Below are 16,512 nucleotides of genomic sequence, written 5' to 3' on the forward strand. Positions count from 1 at the left end.
ACTTCACTGCAATAAGCTAATGCTGAACTTTGGTGTTATAAGTTAAAAGCTAAAGCCGAACTTTGCTGCAGTAAGCTAATGCTAAACTTCACTAGAATAGGCTTATGCTGAACTTCAGACCTAGCTATAAGATAAAGCTGAACTTCACTACAATAAGCAAATATTGAACATCAGAGCTGTAAGCTAATGCTGAACTTCACTGATATTAGCTAATGCTGGACTTAAGTGCTCTAAGCTAATTCCAAACATTAATGCTATGTACCAGTACTGAATTTCAGTGTTATAAACTAATGTGAACTTTACTACAATAAGTCAATGTTGTACATCAGTGCTATAAACTAATGCTGAACTTCCCTAAAATAAGCTAATGCTGAACATCAGAGCTGTAAACTAATGCTGAAATTCACTGCAATAAGCTAATGCTGAACTTTGCTATTATAAGCTAATGACAAGCTTCACTGCAATAAGCTAATGTTAAACTTTACTAGAATAAGCTTATTGTGAACTTCAGAGCTATAAGCTAAAGCTGAACTTCACTATAATAAGCAAATACTGAGCATCAGAGCTGTAAGCTAATGTTGAACTTCACTGCTATTAGCTAATGCTGAACTTAAGTGCTGTAAGCTAATTCCAAACATCAATGCTATGTGCCAGTGCTGAATTTCAGTGCTATAAACTAATGCTGAACTTAAGTGCTCTAAGCTAATTCCAAACATCAGTGCTATGTGCCAGTGCTGGATTTCAGTGCTATAAACTAATGTGAACTTCACTACAATAAGCTAATCTTGCATATCAGTGCTATAAGCTAATGCTGAACTTCATTACAATAAGCTAATGCTGAATTTAAGTGTTGTAAGCTAATGTTGAACTTAAAAGCTAATGCTTAAATTCGGTGCTGTGAGCTAATGCAGAATTTCACTCTAATAAGCTAATGCTTAACTTCACTGCTATAAACTAATGTTGAATTTCACTGCTTTAAACTAATGCAGAACTTCAGTGCAAACATCAATGCTATATGCTAATGTTGAACTTCAGTGCCATAAGTTAATGATGCACATCACTGCAATAAGCTAATACTGAACTTTGCTGCTATAAGCTAATGGCGAACTTCACTGCTATAAACTAATGCTGATCTTCACTGCTATAAAATACTGCCAAACTTCAGTGCTACAAACTAATGCCAAAGTTTGCTGATATAAGCTAATTCTGAACTTCACTACAGCATGCTAATGCCGAACTTCAGTGTTATCCGTGGTATTAAAACGATGTAAAGTACAATGGAAAGCCAAATTGGATAGCTCCCGCAGGTACAGTCTGTTAGGGGGTGCTATCAGCAGTTGCCAGTGGGAAGCAAGGCACCATACTGGCATTCATTTAAAAATCCACATGTGATATTGTGGCTTATTAAGTGAATGACTATACTATATGTGCACTTGTAGTTAGGAACTCGGCATGCTAGTAACGGATCCTTGTAACCTTGCTACACTTACTTTTTTTGTCCTAACTTGGGGTCGAGGGAGTGTGACTATCTGGGAATCTGCCCAGGCACCAGATGACCTAACTGGCTGTGATACAAAGACGGAAGAGTCAAGATGTTGTATGTTGTAGGACCCAGCACCTATTTTTTATGGAGTTTCTATCTTATTTTTTATTATTGTCATGTTTCATTAGTTCTGTTATTGATGGAATTGTTTAATATATTATATAAAGAAGGCTAGACAAGTAATGAATTATAAATTAGTTCTGACAGAGATCATTTATTTTGATGAATTTCTTACCTGATTGATGCTGAAAGTTTGTACCTGAAAGATTATTATCCAACAATAATGTGAAGTCCAATCAGCAGAACATACTGGAGGGACAGGTTCATAACCCAGAGACTGCCCATGCTCTGGAATAGACTTACCATACATGTCAAGCAGAGCACCTCACTGGCCCTTTTCAAGATAAATCTTGATGATTGGATGTGAAATAGAAGGTTCACCCCGAGGATCACTCCAGTGGCTCTACTTGATAGAGGCTCAGGGAACTAACGGCGGCATGATGCCAGGGCACTTCTGTGGGCTAGGCTTGTAAAGGCTCAAGGGCTATTGGCCTAGTACACACCAATGAACCTATGAACCTAAGTGTAATAACGAATGATGATTTGTATAGGTATTGCTGTGTCAGCTACATGGACAATGCTATATTGTTGAACGTATTGTTTTTATTGTCATTGTTGTGTGAAATAAAATTTGTCCAGGACTGCACACTGCTTTGAGGTGTACTGCTGTTTTTTTACAGAGCTAAGTGGGTGGAGATCTGGTTGACTGCAGAACTGCAGAAGAAGTGAGCAAGCATTTAAACAACTGCAGTTGTGATCACTGTCGCTTAAATGACAGTCACTGTTTGCAGGGACCAATCAACACTGCTGCAGTACTGATTGCACTACTCTAACAGCTTATTCCTGAGGTATTTGTGTGCTCAGCATTATGTCAGTGTTGCCAGTCTGTTCCTGACTTGCAAGCCTTTAAATAGTAGGATTTGCAATACTCCTTGCAAACTTGCAAGTCAAGCTCTGAAGAACTGATCGTCAACTTTTACATAGTACTGATTATACTCCTGTTTGTGTGTGTGTGTGTGTGTGTGTGTGTGTGTGTGTGTGTGTGTGTGTGTGTTTACACATGACTCTGTGTTAGGCATATTTTAGGTGTAACAAAGAGCTATTATGTATGTACATAATAATGCTTTGCTAAAGACTGTTTATTTGGTCCCCAGTTCTGGAAGAATTTTTTTTTACTTTTTTGTAGAGGGCTACCAAACAGGGGTTTTGCTGGGGCATCAGTTGACCTAGCTTAGGCTAGCTGTAGCTCTACCATTTTGTGTATGATTGAGAATAGTTTCTGTCAGTTTATGAAGAGGTCTGTTGTACAGTTAATTGCAAAGTAATCAAGTGCTGATGAGCTTAGGTCATACAACAGTTCTCCTAAAAACTTGGTATGATTTAGCAAGTCAAAGCTTGATACACAAACACTAACCCTGTCTCTTTGTCTTCACCCATTGCTAAGAAGTTTAACTCGTGTTTAGCCACTGGCTTTGTCCCTGACATTTGGTGCACAGCAGTAGTGATACCACTTCACATGGGTGTCCCCACCACTGACATCAGGACTTATAGGCCCATCAGCCTGATAAGTTTTATTTGCAAAGCCATGGAGCATATTACAACTGATCTGATAAACAATGATATTTAAAATCTCATCAGGCTAGACCAACAGCAGTTTGGCTTTGCAATGGGTTAACATCTTCAAAAGGCTAGCACAGGCTGTTGTCAGCAGTCATAGTGTCCTCATGGCATACCTTGACTCCATCCTCCATGTTAGCATATTTAGTAAGCTTAATGTATTCCAAATTGATCCCTATTTGGTAAGAGGAACAGCAAGTTGGATAAACAAATCCACAACATGTGGGTATCAGGCACATTATCAGAGAATATAAAGGTGACCAGTGGTGTCTTGCAGGGCTTAGTGTTGGGCCCACCTTTGTTCTGCATTTATTTTTCTGTTGCTTACACCACAAACCAAGACCTCTGACTAATCACATTTGCAAATGAGTACATATTTGGGGTCGTCAAATCCTGTAGTGTTGCCCGCACCCTTCAGTAAGAAAGTATACTAACAACTGGCTCAAATTGAATGCTAAAAAGTACAATATTGTCACATTTGATAAACAACCCCTCCCACCAGAATGCAACATAAACAATGCCCAACTCTAAAATGAGAAAGTTGTTAAAATTCCTGGAACTTGTGTTGATAATTCACTCTTTTTTGATAATTGTGTAACCTGCTAGTACCAATGCACTTGACTCACACCATCTTACCATTGCACAAAAAACCTATTTCTTTAACCTGATAACACAGAAAAGTCAACCAAACAAGGTGTTAATTAAACAACTGGTAAGAGTTTTAATTTTTTTACAAATACAAGAATTTCAAAGGACAGATAAAACAATTGTCAAACCAGTTGAAAAAAACAAAAGGTTTAGTGACGCCATTAAAATCCAAATCAATAATTTCCGCCAAGTGTGGATTAACTTTGTGCATTTTTCCAGTTGTCCCTAATACCCTGTCTTAAAACAGAGGCATCAGTAGTATATCTCAGAGGACAAGCTAAATAAAAATTAGAATTATGAGTACGCTTCACATTTCCCAAACAAACAAACGCACACGCAAGCAAACAAACAAAAAAAATTGCAACTCTTTCATGGACATATATCAGCTTGTGAATGATGGTTGCTGACAAATAAATTCCAGTCATTTCCACTGCTATGTTTTTGATAATATGTGCTCGTTATTGTTCTTCTAAAGCTTGTTTAAAGTATGCATAACCATTTTTAATTCGCCTGTTTGTTAATGGCCTCATAAATGAATATACTAAGATGTTAAACTTTTTGTCAGATGAATACTGAGCTAACAGTACTGTAGTTCACAAGATGTGCTAGGTAAGCAACAAAGATTACTCACAAGATGAAAGTGAAACGTAACCTTTTGACTTCTGCTGTAATTGGCAGTGGAATATATTTCATTGCTCTTCCTCAATGCTTGCCATCTAACAGTTTATCTTCACTATGATTTTTTTTAATTCTTTAGGCAGCATGGGGTGGTGGACTGCTGATGTCTGACAAACATTCTTACAAGCTTCGTGGCATTGAGAGGTAATAATCTGGCTATTGCCTAGTATTTTCCATTCCGGATAAAAGTCTGTTACAATAGATGATTTATTTGTAATAACATATTGTTTTTTCTAATTTGGCCGTATTTTCTTAGGGCATGTTCTGTGACTTGGAATCCACATAAGTTGATGGGCGTTCCCTTGCAATGTTCTGCCTTTCTTGTCAGAGAAAAGGTATTTATCTCCTTTGCTAAATCTAATAAGTAATTTAAAACTGAAGTAGAAAACAAACAGCTAGACATTTAAAATTGAAATGTAAAAATATTCTGTGAGTTAAGACGTGTTAGATCTTTACTCACTAATTCACTTCAGAAACATGACATGCATAGGTTCTAAAACATGGGGTATTAATTTCAGACTGTAACACTGTAATTTGTAAAATAAGAGACCTTAACTGCTTTTGTTTTCAGATTTAAACATCTTCAGTTAGAATTTATAAACAATAAACCCATCTTTAGCAGCTCTGAGGATCTCAGGCTTTTGTTGGTATTTTAATAAACTACTGTTTTCAGAGCTGAATCCACGAGGGTTGTTTTATAAAATCACTCGTCTTCAGCCAACAAATGGGGGAATCTGCATTGCACCTGCTTGGCTACTTTAGTCACAGTTTATTGCTACCTTTTATTTCAGATGGCTTGACCCAAGCGCCCCAAGCCAACGAGGACATATTATTCAGTGGCAAATCAGGCTACAGGTACTGTTAACTGTTGTTCCAGTCCTCAGAGCAAGATTACAACTAATCATGCTCACGTTGGAAGTAGAGTGAATCAATTAAACAGTTTTTAACTAAAGACTTTGAATTTGTTATGCACAGTCAAACTCATGTAACTGACGGTAGAAAAAATACCAATTCTTATGGAACATTAAAGGATATGATTTATTTATTAGGTAAACACTTGATTACTATCAAAGGGATTAAGGTAGACAATGCCTATTTGAACAAATGTGTATCTTTAGGTGTTGTACCCATGGGTTTGCATTTTTTTAAAGTACCCATGGGTATTATTTTAGGCGAATAATCTATTTCTGATTTTAACACATTGTTTAATACATTTGGATTTGAGTTTATGAGAATGTTGATAAAGAAGAATGACAAAACGTTAGTTAAATTATTGATAGAGGTGGAGAAGCTGAGCAACTGTATTGTTAATGATTTATTGTTCTCTCAGTGGGAAAATTTGTATGAGAAGCAGTATAGGATTGCCAACAGTAAGGCACAGGCCATTTTTGATAGGAAAATTTAGAAAATGATGAGGGACCAGGAACAATACAAAATTAACAAAGCATATATATGGAACATTAAAGATAGTGTTCACCATTATGAAACTAACCTGAATAGTTTCGATCAGGGGTTTGATAAAGATAGGTGTTCAAATTTTCGGGGGGGGGGACAACTCCAGGCCCCAAAGATGTGGAGAAAGGATTGGAAATGGAAGGGTCCATCACAAGAATGGAATCAGACATATCAAGAAAATTATTATTATTAAATATGGAAGATCAAGACCACACTGTAGACATACCTAATAGGAGTGTAGATGTGAATAGTAAAGAAGGGAAGATAGTATATATTTATAATGATTTTAAGATATATAATTACATTGGTATAGATTTAAAACTTGAACATTTTACATTACTATCTAAAGGAATGAAATATATCCATAGTGTTAAATTTAATGTTGTTGATATTATTACTGAAATTAAGTTATTTTGTAGACAGTTGAATTTGGCCTTACATTTTAAAGATGGTGCTACTGTGTTTGTAAAAGATGGCCTTAAAAAGAAAAGTACTTTTATACCACTTTTATACCACCCACCCACCCACCCATCCTAATGTTGCTAGCTTTGAAAAGCTGGTAACTCTGGATATTTACAACATTTATAACAAAATTAGACACTGGAACGTCCAGGATAATTGAACTTTAGTTGAAAGAGAAGTCTTGGCGGATTTAATTAACAACAAAGATATCTGTGTCATGAAGCCCGACAAGGGTGGTGGGGTGGTTTTATATAATTCAATAGATTATATCAACGAAATTTACAAAATTTTATACAAATCAGGGAATTATGAAACAGTGTCAATCAATTAAATTAATAAAGGACACAAACGTATAGATCTTAGTATAGAAGAATACTTATTGGACAATCGCATTACTATCGATTTATACAACTTTTTAAAAGTTGGATAACCAACATTAGCCACTATTTTGGGTATTCCAAAAGTTCATAAAAGTATTAATTGTCCACCATTTCATCCGATAGTATCTGGAAGTCATTCAAAAACATATCCTATGGGTGTAGTTATAGACCAATGGTTGAAACCTATATATCAGGATATACCCCCCATGATTAAGGATTCGTGGGCCTTTTTGGCAAATTTGACCCCTAACATTTGGAAAAACAACTTAATATTTATCACTATTGATGTTGTCGACTTATTTTCTTGCATTCCCAAAGTACAAGGATTGGATGATATTTGCAACAGTTTGAGGAAGTTTTCTAAATTGGAATGGGACAAGATTTGTCTCATTATGGATATGATGACATTTGTGTTAGACTATAATTATATACATTATGAAAGAGAGAATTTTAGACAAACCAGGGGTGTAGTTATGGGGGCATCTTGTGCACCCATATTTGCCAACCTGGTTATGTTAGAATGGGAAACTACTAAGTTGTTTACCTGCAGTCATTACAAAAATGTTGCCTTCTATTCTAGGTTCATGGATGACATTTTTATATTATGAGATGGTTCAATTGAAAGCTTTCAGCCTTTTATTGAGTATTTAAACAATTCCAATTCTTTTTTGAAATTTACTTACAATTTTAGCCCCAAAGGTATTGCTTACTTGGACACTTATATATATATATATCACTCTAGTCAAGGCTTTCAGTCCAAAATTTCTAGGAAAGAAACATTCTCCAATAGTTATTTACAATATACCAGTAATCACCCAAGAAATATGTTGAGAAATATTTATAAGGGGCAGTGCATTATTGCCGCTCGAATGACCTCAAGTTATGACACTATGATAGACAAGATTAATTATATCAAGTCGCTGTTCACCAGCAGGGGATCTCCAGTGTCTATATTGAATTATGTTACTTGTTATGTTATCCAAGAATGAGGAAACAAGTATCTTCCCCTACTGGGTGCAGGGACTAGTTTTAAAATTGGTCAACAAGCAGGAAGGCCGTCAATGCACTACAATAAGGTATGTGTGTTACAATGCTCACCATTTGTATATTATATAAAAAATACAGTTAAGCAAAATTGGAATATTTTGATGGTAGACCAAGGAGTAAAGAACATCTTTAGAGACTGTCCCAATTTTGTTTATAAAATGGGGACTAATCTGAAGAAGTCATTGGAGTATGGACCAGAATATAGGAATGTTACGACATTTAGGAAACACACTACCAAATGTGGACGTTGTAATCATTGTCCCAATATTTGGGAGATACAAGGGGTGAAACTGGGAAATATTAACAAGACATATTTATAGCTTAGACATGGAAACTGTAACAGAAAATTTGTCATTTATCTTGCTAAGTGTATGTTATGCCCCGCATATTATATAGGCAAGACTGAGCGACATTTCAAAAAAAGAATATATGATCACTTATACAGTATTAGAACTAAGGATGCCAATAATGCGCTATATAGAAACACTGATCGTTGTGGGGATGTTCATGTTTTTAAATTTGCAATTATTGATCAAGTTTTAAGTGGACCCCGTGGTGGCAATACTAAGGTACTCTTAGGCAAGAGGGAAACTTATTGGCAAATATTAACTGATGCAGCCAGAGAGCCTGGACTTAACAAATATATCTCTATTAAACCCTTATTGCAATTAAGTTAGTGAATTTGTGTATTTTTACATATATTTTTTATATTAGTTTATATATTACTATATAGTATTTCATATGTCTAAGTTTATATTCAGTAGTTATTTAATCATTGTTTTGATGATTTTAAAAGTGTTTAAATGGTATTCAACCTATTTTTATTTATTTATACAAATATGTATGGTTGTGTTTTAAACATTTTAATATATAAGGTAGTAATGATACATTTAATTGTATCATACTTTAGGTAGGTAGGAGAATCAAACAGCAATTATAATATTTTTTTTATGCAACAATTATAATAATTTCTTTATGCAACATTCAGCTCCCTACCAAAAATGTTTAAGTTTTGTTATAAATATGTACTAATTCAAATGGTCTTTTTAATTGAAAAGCATTAAAAATATACATTAATCCTAATGATATATTAAATTAAAAAAAATAAGTGTTTTAACTAATTAATAGGTTCATGATGATTTGTAGTGTGTATATATATATATATATATATATATATATATATATATATATATATATATATATTTTTTTTTTTTTTACATAAATATTAATCTTTTGACTGTGCATTGTATTTATGACATAGATTTTATTTTATTTTTTATATGTAATGTTGAAGTCATAAACATATTTTACTCATATAGTTTCTGTCACTTTAAATCAACGATGAAGTATTGTGTTTGGCTCCAAACTGAGTTTAAGTATCAGGCAGTATTATGCTATTGTGTTCTGATGAAGTCCACTATTTTGTGGATGAAAGCACTCAAGGAGGATGTCATTGTATGTTTTTTGATTTATACATTAAAGTTTACAGCTTACGCCAGTCCGTGCATTGGCTTTACTATTGGGATTGTTCTAATACGTCATCAGTGTTCCAGCAGTCTTCTGGTGTAATTTTTACTTTGTTGTGTGCTGGTTCTGTGTTATACTACATTCTCTAAGCAAAATAATGCCCTCCAGGGTGTATGTTACTAAGTAAATAAGGCCCTTCCAGGGGTGTAGACAATGTTGGGCCTCATAACACTCCTGGGCGGGCATTATTTGCACAGTAACACACACCCTGTTGGGCATTATTGCTTGCGTATTAAAACAGTCACCTCAGTGCAAACCTCTAGGTTCACAGTACAGTTTATAGGAGCAGTCACCTCCACTTCTGAACTTTTGTTTCACATTGAATTAGCATAGGCCAAATTTACAGTACTAAATTCTTGGGGGGGGGGTTGTATTGTTTGATGAGCCTAAGTATTTGCAAATACAACTGTTTTCTGCTCATTAAACAAACAAACACATTCTGGGCTCTTTTTTCTAAACAATTTTATGTCTAAAGGGTGTTTCTTTAAATACAGAGGCTGCAATTTTAAAATAATCCTGCTGCAAATATAAGTCGTAGGAAATAGGAACAGTTTTGTAATTACAAAAACAAATTCAGTTTAGAGACAGATTATCTGCAACGAGGAAAGGCCTCTTTATCAAATAATATGTGCATGTCTCTGAATCCTGCAGCATTACTGTTAGTGCTAATCAGGACTTTGCTGTGGTAATAGCAACTGGTGGCCAGTGCATCACATTGGCACAGGCATCCCTCTTATTCAGTGCCTGACATACATGCAGACATTTACGCACACACACACACACACACACACACACACACACACGCACACGCGCACACACACACACACACACACACACACACACACACACACACACACACACACACACACACACCTCTCATCTATCCCTGATTTTACAGAACATCCATGTTTTTGCTTCTTATATTTACCATGCCCCTCTTCATGGATGAATATAACCAGTCAATAATTCAAGACAAAATTTCATACTTTGGATTCTTCAGTTAAATGTTCTTACTGCAAACTAAGTATTTCTATTGACTTTTTAAGTTACATACACTAATATTTCAGAAGTGTTCCTGGTGTCTTGTGCCCCCCCCCACTTATTACATTCTGTGGAGAGTTGAAATGTCTGTCTGCTTTTGCTTCATTGAGGCAGAATTAAATTTGTCTTTAAAAAAGTACTTTCTTGTGAAATATCGACTGCACAACTAGATTTTTCATGTAGAAGATTTAATTTGCCCAAGAGATTTGAAAATGTGCTTTAGTGAGATATGCCAAACATATCATCAACTGTTTTATTAGTAATAGTTTTCTTTTGATTCTTGTTATTTTGGTTTGCTGAAGATAACTGTCCCAGATTATGTGTTTATGTTTACTAATCTTTTTTCACATTTGTGTTCACTGATGCTGTATACTTATTTTTTTAACTTAATTTTTTTTAAATTTTTATTCTTTTAAATACGGACTTCATATTTTACTTTATTAAAAGAATGTATAAGTTAAAACACCACTGTTTATCACAAACAGATTAAGTACTTTCGTCCTCTACAAACTATGACTTCATCAGAATCACCTTCCATTTGTAAAAAGAGTAGAACCTAAGAATTTTTCCCCCCTCAATTTTTTCAGAGTACATTAGGAGAGAGTTTAAGGTTTTATGATTCAAGACAGGAGTGGAATCAGTTTCCACCTACAAACAGGTGGAAACAGAGTAAAAATTGGATTCTCAATAATTATAAGCAGTGGCATAATTCATATTTTTAATGGTTTTCATATAAATAATTTTACCAAAAATACTTTTAGTAAGGACCACTTTTCCCTTTTATTGAAGGGGTTGAAATTTGCTCCAACAAAAAGATTCAACCTAGATGAATCTTTAATTGAAATTAAGTTATTCATTAGGAAACTCAGTCTAGCTCTTTATTTCAATGGAAAAGAGAAAGGAGGGAACTATAATTTTAAAAGGAGAGAAGTAGAAGTGAAGAAAAAAAGTTTGCTTAGTCCTCCCTTGCTTCCCACCCTTAATATCTTAGAGAAGTCTATTATTGAAGATCTGTATAATTTGCAAGTGAAAATTAATAATAAAAGTGTGACTTATAATTTAAATAAAGGTGAAATAAATAATTTCTATGGATACATACTGTATTTCGAAGGAAGAAAACTGCATTGTTGCCACAATTTTTGGTGTCCGAAAAATCTATAAAAATTTGTAAAACATACCTTTAGACCTATTGTGGCAAGGCAGGGGTCTAAGACATGCCCCATTTGGTTATGTATTAACAGATGGTTAAAACCAGTTTACGATAAAGTTAACCACTTAATTATAGACTCCTAGGATTTTTTAAGGAGAGTTAAAAAGAATTTTAGGTGAAAGAAATTATATTTTTAACCATAGATGTGGTTGATCTTTTTTCATCAATTCCTAGGGAAAAAGGTATGGAACACTTTTATAATAGTATGGTTATACACTACTTCTTCAAGAGAGAAAATCAATTTGATTAATGATTTTTATTAATATGTAAAGCTTTATGTCAGGTTCCTGGACCATATTTTTATTTTGTGGAAAGGGCCCCACAAAAGAGATAGTTAATTTTGTTAACTACTTTAACCATTTTTTTTAATTCACATATAAGTATAATAAGGAAGGACTTAACTATTTGGATACCTTTATTAGACCTACTGAGAGTGGTTTTAAATCAGGTATTCATAGAAAGCCTACATTCAGTAACTCTTATTTGGATTTTTCTAGCTGCCATCCACTTAGAATAAAAGTATAGTCAAAGGGCAGTTTATAAGATCAGCAAGAATGACTTCACATGTAGAGGATGTGCCTAGGGAGTTACCAGTTGTTGGCAATATGTTTTTAACCAGATGTCATCCCTGAATTTAGTGGAAGACATAAGAGGTTATGTATAGTCACAATGGAGCAAGAAATGTAAACCTTTATTGAGGGTTGGTTTAACTAGTAGTGGGAAAAGGAAGAAACAGCAAGGTTTGGGAGGGCCCTTGTTATAGAATATGGGCCAATGGCAAGAATCGTTAAAATATAGTTAATAACAATTGGAATATTTTAAAGGGTGACCCATACATATACAAAAATGTTTAAGTACAGAACCTATATTTCCTTTTAAAATGGGTCCTAATTTAAAAGAGAAATATGAGTGAGAGGTTCAGATTCATGATTTTTATGGTATTCAAAGGAAAAATATGTTTTGGTATTCAAAGGAAAGGGACCACAAAGCGCGATACATGTGCCCAGTGCCCCTACATACTTGAACAAGAAGGTTTAATTTTGGAAAATGATACATGCTCCAAAGTTTCTGTTATAAGAGGGAATTGTCAATCTAAAGGAGTGATTTACCTCACTAAATGTGTGAGGTGCCCAGCTTTCTATGTATGTAAAGCAGAAAGATGTCCCCGTAAAAGAATATATGAACATCAGTACCAGATTAATAAGCAAAATATAAATAATGCACTATATAAACACACTACAATGTGTCAATCTTGCAAACTTTTTTTGTTTTGGGATATTGGAGCAAATAAAACCTAACCCTAGGGGAGGGGATACCAAAACCAAGTTAGAAAAGAGAGAAGTTAAATGGCAGCTCAGATTACACACTTCCCATTTTCCAGGTTTAAATGAACATATTTCTTTTCAACCTGTGTTAAAAGCTAGGACATGTCTTGTCATTTTTAATTTTATATTTTTAATACAAAATCTTTTGAATGTATTTATAGTAGTTAAAATGATATTTATAGAGGTTTGTTATTGTATTTTAACATGTACTATACCTTTAAGTAGTTATTATAATTAATTAATGTGGAACTTTGTATTATATAAAAGGAAGTGGTTTACAAATGGAAGGTGACTCTGATGAAGTTCTAGTTTGTATAGGATGAAAGTGCTTAATCTGTGATGAATAGCGGTGTTTTTAACTTAAAAGAGTCTTTTAATAAAGTAAAACGTAACATCTGTGTTTAGATTGCATGCAATACTCTGGTGATAGTCGTTTTGTGTATCACTGCACTTTCTTTCAGAAAAATGATACGTTTGGCTTACAACATATGAAACTACTCTTTAATTTCAATGATAAACAAATGGCCACATTGAAAAGTAAGTTATATTACAGGACCTCAGATGAAAACCATTGGCTTTTGCTACTACTGAGAACTGTTTTAAGGGGCTTTTTTTAAATGCTCAGATTAAATCCATCTTTGGTGTTAAGCAGTTGAAAAACATGACAGTGAAATTTTAATAATTATCAAATGATAATCTATACAATTAAAAAAGTAATGGCAATGCTTCTGTTATTGAATCAAAGACCTGTAGTAATGAATTAGCCTTCATTTAAGAGAGTGAGTGACCTTCTCCTCTACTAATAGGAAGGGCCACATTGGTTATCACATCATAAACAAGACTTCAAACAGGTCCAGGAGCTGCTAACAGCTGGTGGAATCAGAAGCAGCATCTAGGACCAGCAGTCATATTGCGGAACATTACCTGGGCTTTCAGGAGAGGTGTTCACAGAACCGAGAGAATTATACACAGTGCCTTCTGTGTGGAGAATGCATGTCCTCCCTGCGGTCGCATGAGTTTCCTCTGGGTGCTCTGGTTTCCTCCCACATCCCAAAGACTTGCTGTAGGTGGATTGGACACTCTAAATTGTTCCTAGGTGTGAATGTGTGCATGTTTGTGTCTTCTGTGGTAGGTTGGGCACTGGGCTGGCAACTCAACACCGTAAAACTCCACTGCCAATCATTGTGCGGACTGTTGTTCCGCTGTGGTGACCCATAGCTGAGAAAAGCCGAAAAAAGAAGAAGCTACCAGCCACAAAGGAGAAGACAGACCAAGGGGGGAAAAACAGCACTGGTAAATTCTAGTTTCACAGAATTCATTTGCTAATGAGTTTGATAGTGTTCTCTCATACAGTTCTGTTTTTGGTGAAGAACTGTTAAAGTTATTTAATCTTAGTTCAGCAGCTTTAAATGAACTAGATTTGGCTATGTTAAAATAGGGTCTGGGTTTTAGCTTTTGTCACAGAGCTAATGTTAGTCATGCAGTGACAGCTTTTTTTTACTATTCACCAGGTCTGGAAAGTTGAAATCAGTGTCACATGAACTGAAATTTCTTAATGAGCTTAATATGGAGTAATATAATTGGTTCTCTGATCATAACCAATTTAATTAATAGGTTCATAGGTACTGTAAGTACTAGGCTAGCTATCCTTGTGGGTAACTTTAAGCCTAACCAATTTCTCCATGAAAGGTGAGAATCAAAGCCTGTACCCTTTGTAAGGTAAGCACCTTAACCATTATACCAACCTCAATCCCCCAAATTGGTGGTGAATACATTGATGTCAAAATTGTGAAGTTCAAGAGATGAATCTTGACACCTGTGTTGATAACATATAATAAGAGTTATGACAAAAGAACTCTAGTCATAATTATTTGTAGTACATAGAGCGTCATCTGCTCCTTGTGGCAGGAGTTGGAGAAAAACAAAAGTATAGGAGCACAAAGTGTTTTGCAGCTGTGAAAGCTATGAAGCACTTAGCAGTGCCATTCAGACACAGGAAAGGAACAAACTATCCCTCCAAGAAACTAGTTCCTTCAAAAGCTGCTAGACATTTCCCCATAGCAAATTGTGTTTAAACATGTGGCAGAGGGAAACACGTAGCTTTAAAACTGTTTTAGTTTTTGCTGCTGTCTGTGGTGGCAGGTACTGGCTGCTGCTAAGATCTGGCACAAGACTAAAACTTAACAGCTCCTAGAGGTGCTTAACAAGAGCTTGTTAAGCCCTTTCCTGAAGTTAGAAAACTGCTTAACAAAGCCTGTATTTTTCTTGACTTTGGAGGGTAGTCACAGTGCTTGTCTTATTCCAAACTATTTGAATGTAGCAGTTTTAGTGCACATGTCAATTAGATCATTGAAGTTTTTCAGACAATTTCAAACAATTTACAGTAAGAATTGCAGTTTAAGCAAACTTGAAAGGGAAACCTTACATAGGATAATTTATGTGTAACAGTTTGGAGGCATGAAAGCTGACAAACACAGGGTTCTCACTTTGATGAGGAAATAAATATAATTTGTCTTAAATGAGGGGACATCTGGTGTTTCTGTTTATGGAGATGTAAGATTTTTGTGCTTTTAAAATGCTAATAGCCTCCAGAATTTTAGTAGCTTTTATCCCTTTTTTGTTAAGAAACAAAGGGCAGGCTATTTATATTTTTACGGTTAAGTTCTAATACTGATACATTTTTCATGGATTTGAAGATACATTTATTTAATATGCCCAGGTAAAATCACACTGTATATTGTATGATCAGCTAATGATCTTGTTTTCACTCATATTTTTTGGGTAGGCAATGAAGTGTAACTCTGATTTGTATCATCAATTCAGCTGTCATAAGGAGTATAATTCATGGTAACTGGAAAGTCATACAGGATAATATTAAACTAACCCATGTGATAGATTCAGAATTTAGGTTTTATTTTAAGAGGTGCTCTATAACTCTGGAAATTTGAAAATCTATATTTGTTTATATGGTTTGCCGTGAGAGAGTTAGAGCTCTGATAAGAGAAAATAAAGTTAAACTTCTGGGTTCTGCCATCAGTTAGGGTTTATTGATATTTCCCTTAATTTGTGTCATCTGTTAATAGTTGAGTGTATCACATTTTCAAGCATTTTGTATGCACTCTAATAATGTTTTTATATGACTGAGTGCATAAAGTATAGCTGCTATAAAGCTGAACTATAAAATATATAAGTATACTTATACAGTTTCCCCTACAGCATATGCAGTTTGTATAAACACCACGAACTTCAAGAACTGTTAAAATGTATTATTTTCTGCTGGAAGAGGTGCAACTACACAATTTTGCTGGAGACCTTGATGTGACCCTGAATAAAAGGGGATTGTGTTGACATTTAAATCTAGGGGCTAATTCACCTCCTTGGATATTTTATCTTTAGTTAACTTTAGCTGTTTATACTATGTTACCATATTGTTTTATGAACTTCTTACTTTCAGTTTTCTACTTGTGTGAATTTGTTTTAGTGTTTTAATTATTTAGTAAGCATTATTTATGTGACTGG

At 34.6% G+C, this 16,512-nt stretch overlaps 1 protein-coding gene across 2 annotated transcripts in view; it reads left to right on the plus strand.

The window, feature by feature from the left end:
- Nucleotides 1–16,512, plus strand: part of LOC122796581 (glutamate decarboxylase 1-like) — a 1,347,171-nt gene that overhangs the window by 1,154,250 nt on the left and 176,409 nt on the right. For both annotated transcript variants that reach the window (XM_044065171.1, XM_044065170.1), the window contains exons 10-11: nucleotides 4,626–4,690; nucleotides 4,803–4,881. In XM_044065171.1, coding sequence (XP_043921106.1) covers nucleotides 4,626–4,690; nucleotides 4,803–4,881 — 144 coding nt within the window. The remainder of the gene's footprint in view (nucleotides 1–4,625; nucleotides 4,691–4,802; nucleotides 4,882–16,512) is intronic.

The sequence above is a fragment of the Protopterus annectens genome, chromosome 3.part0, assembly GCF_019279795.1.
Source record: "Protopterus annectens isolate FY-2018-M chromosome 3.part0, PAN1.0, whole genome shotgun sequence".
Classification (NCBI taxonomy): domain Eukaryota; kingdom Metazoa; phylum Chordata; order Ceratodontiformes; family Protopteridae; genus Protopterus; species Protopterus annectens.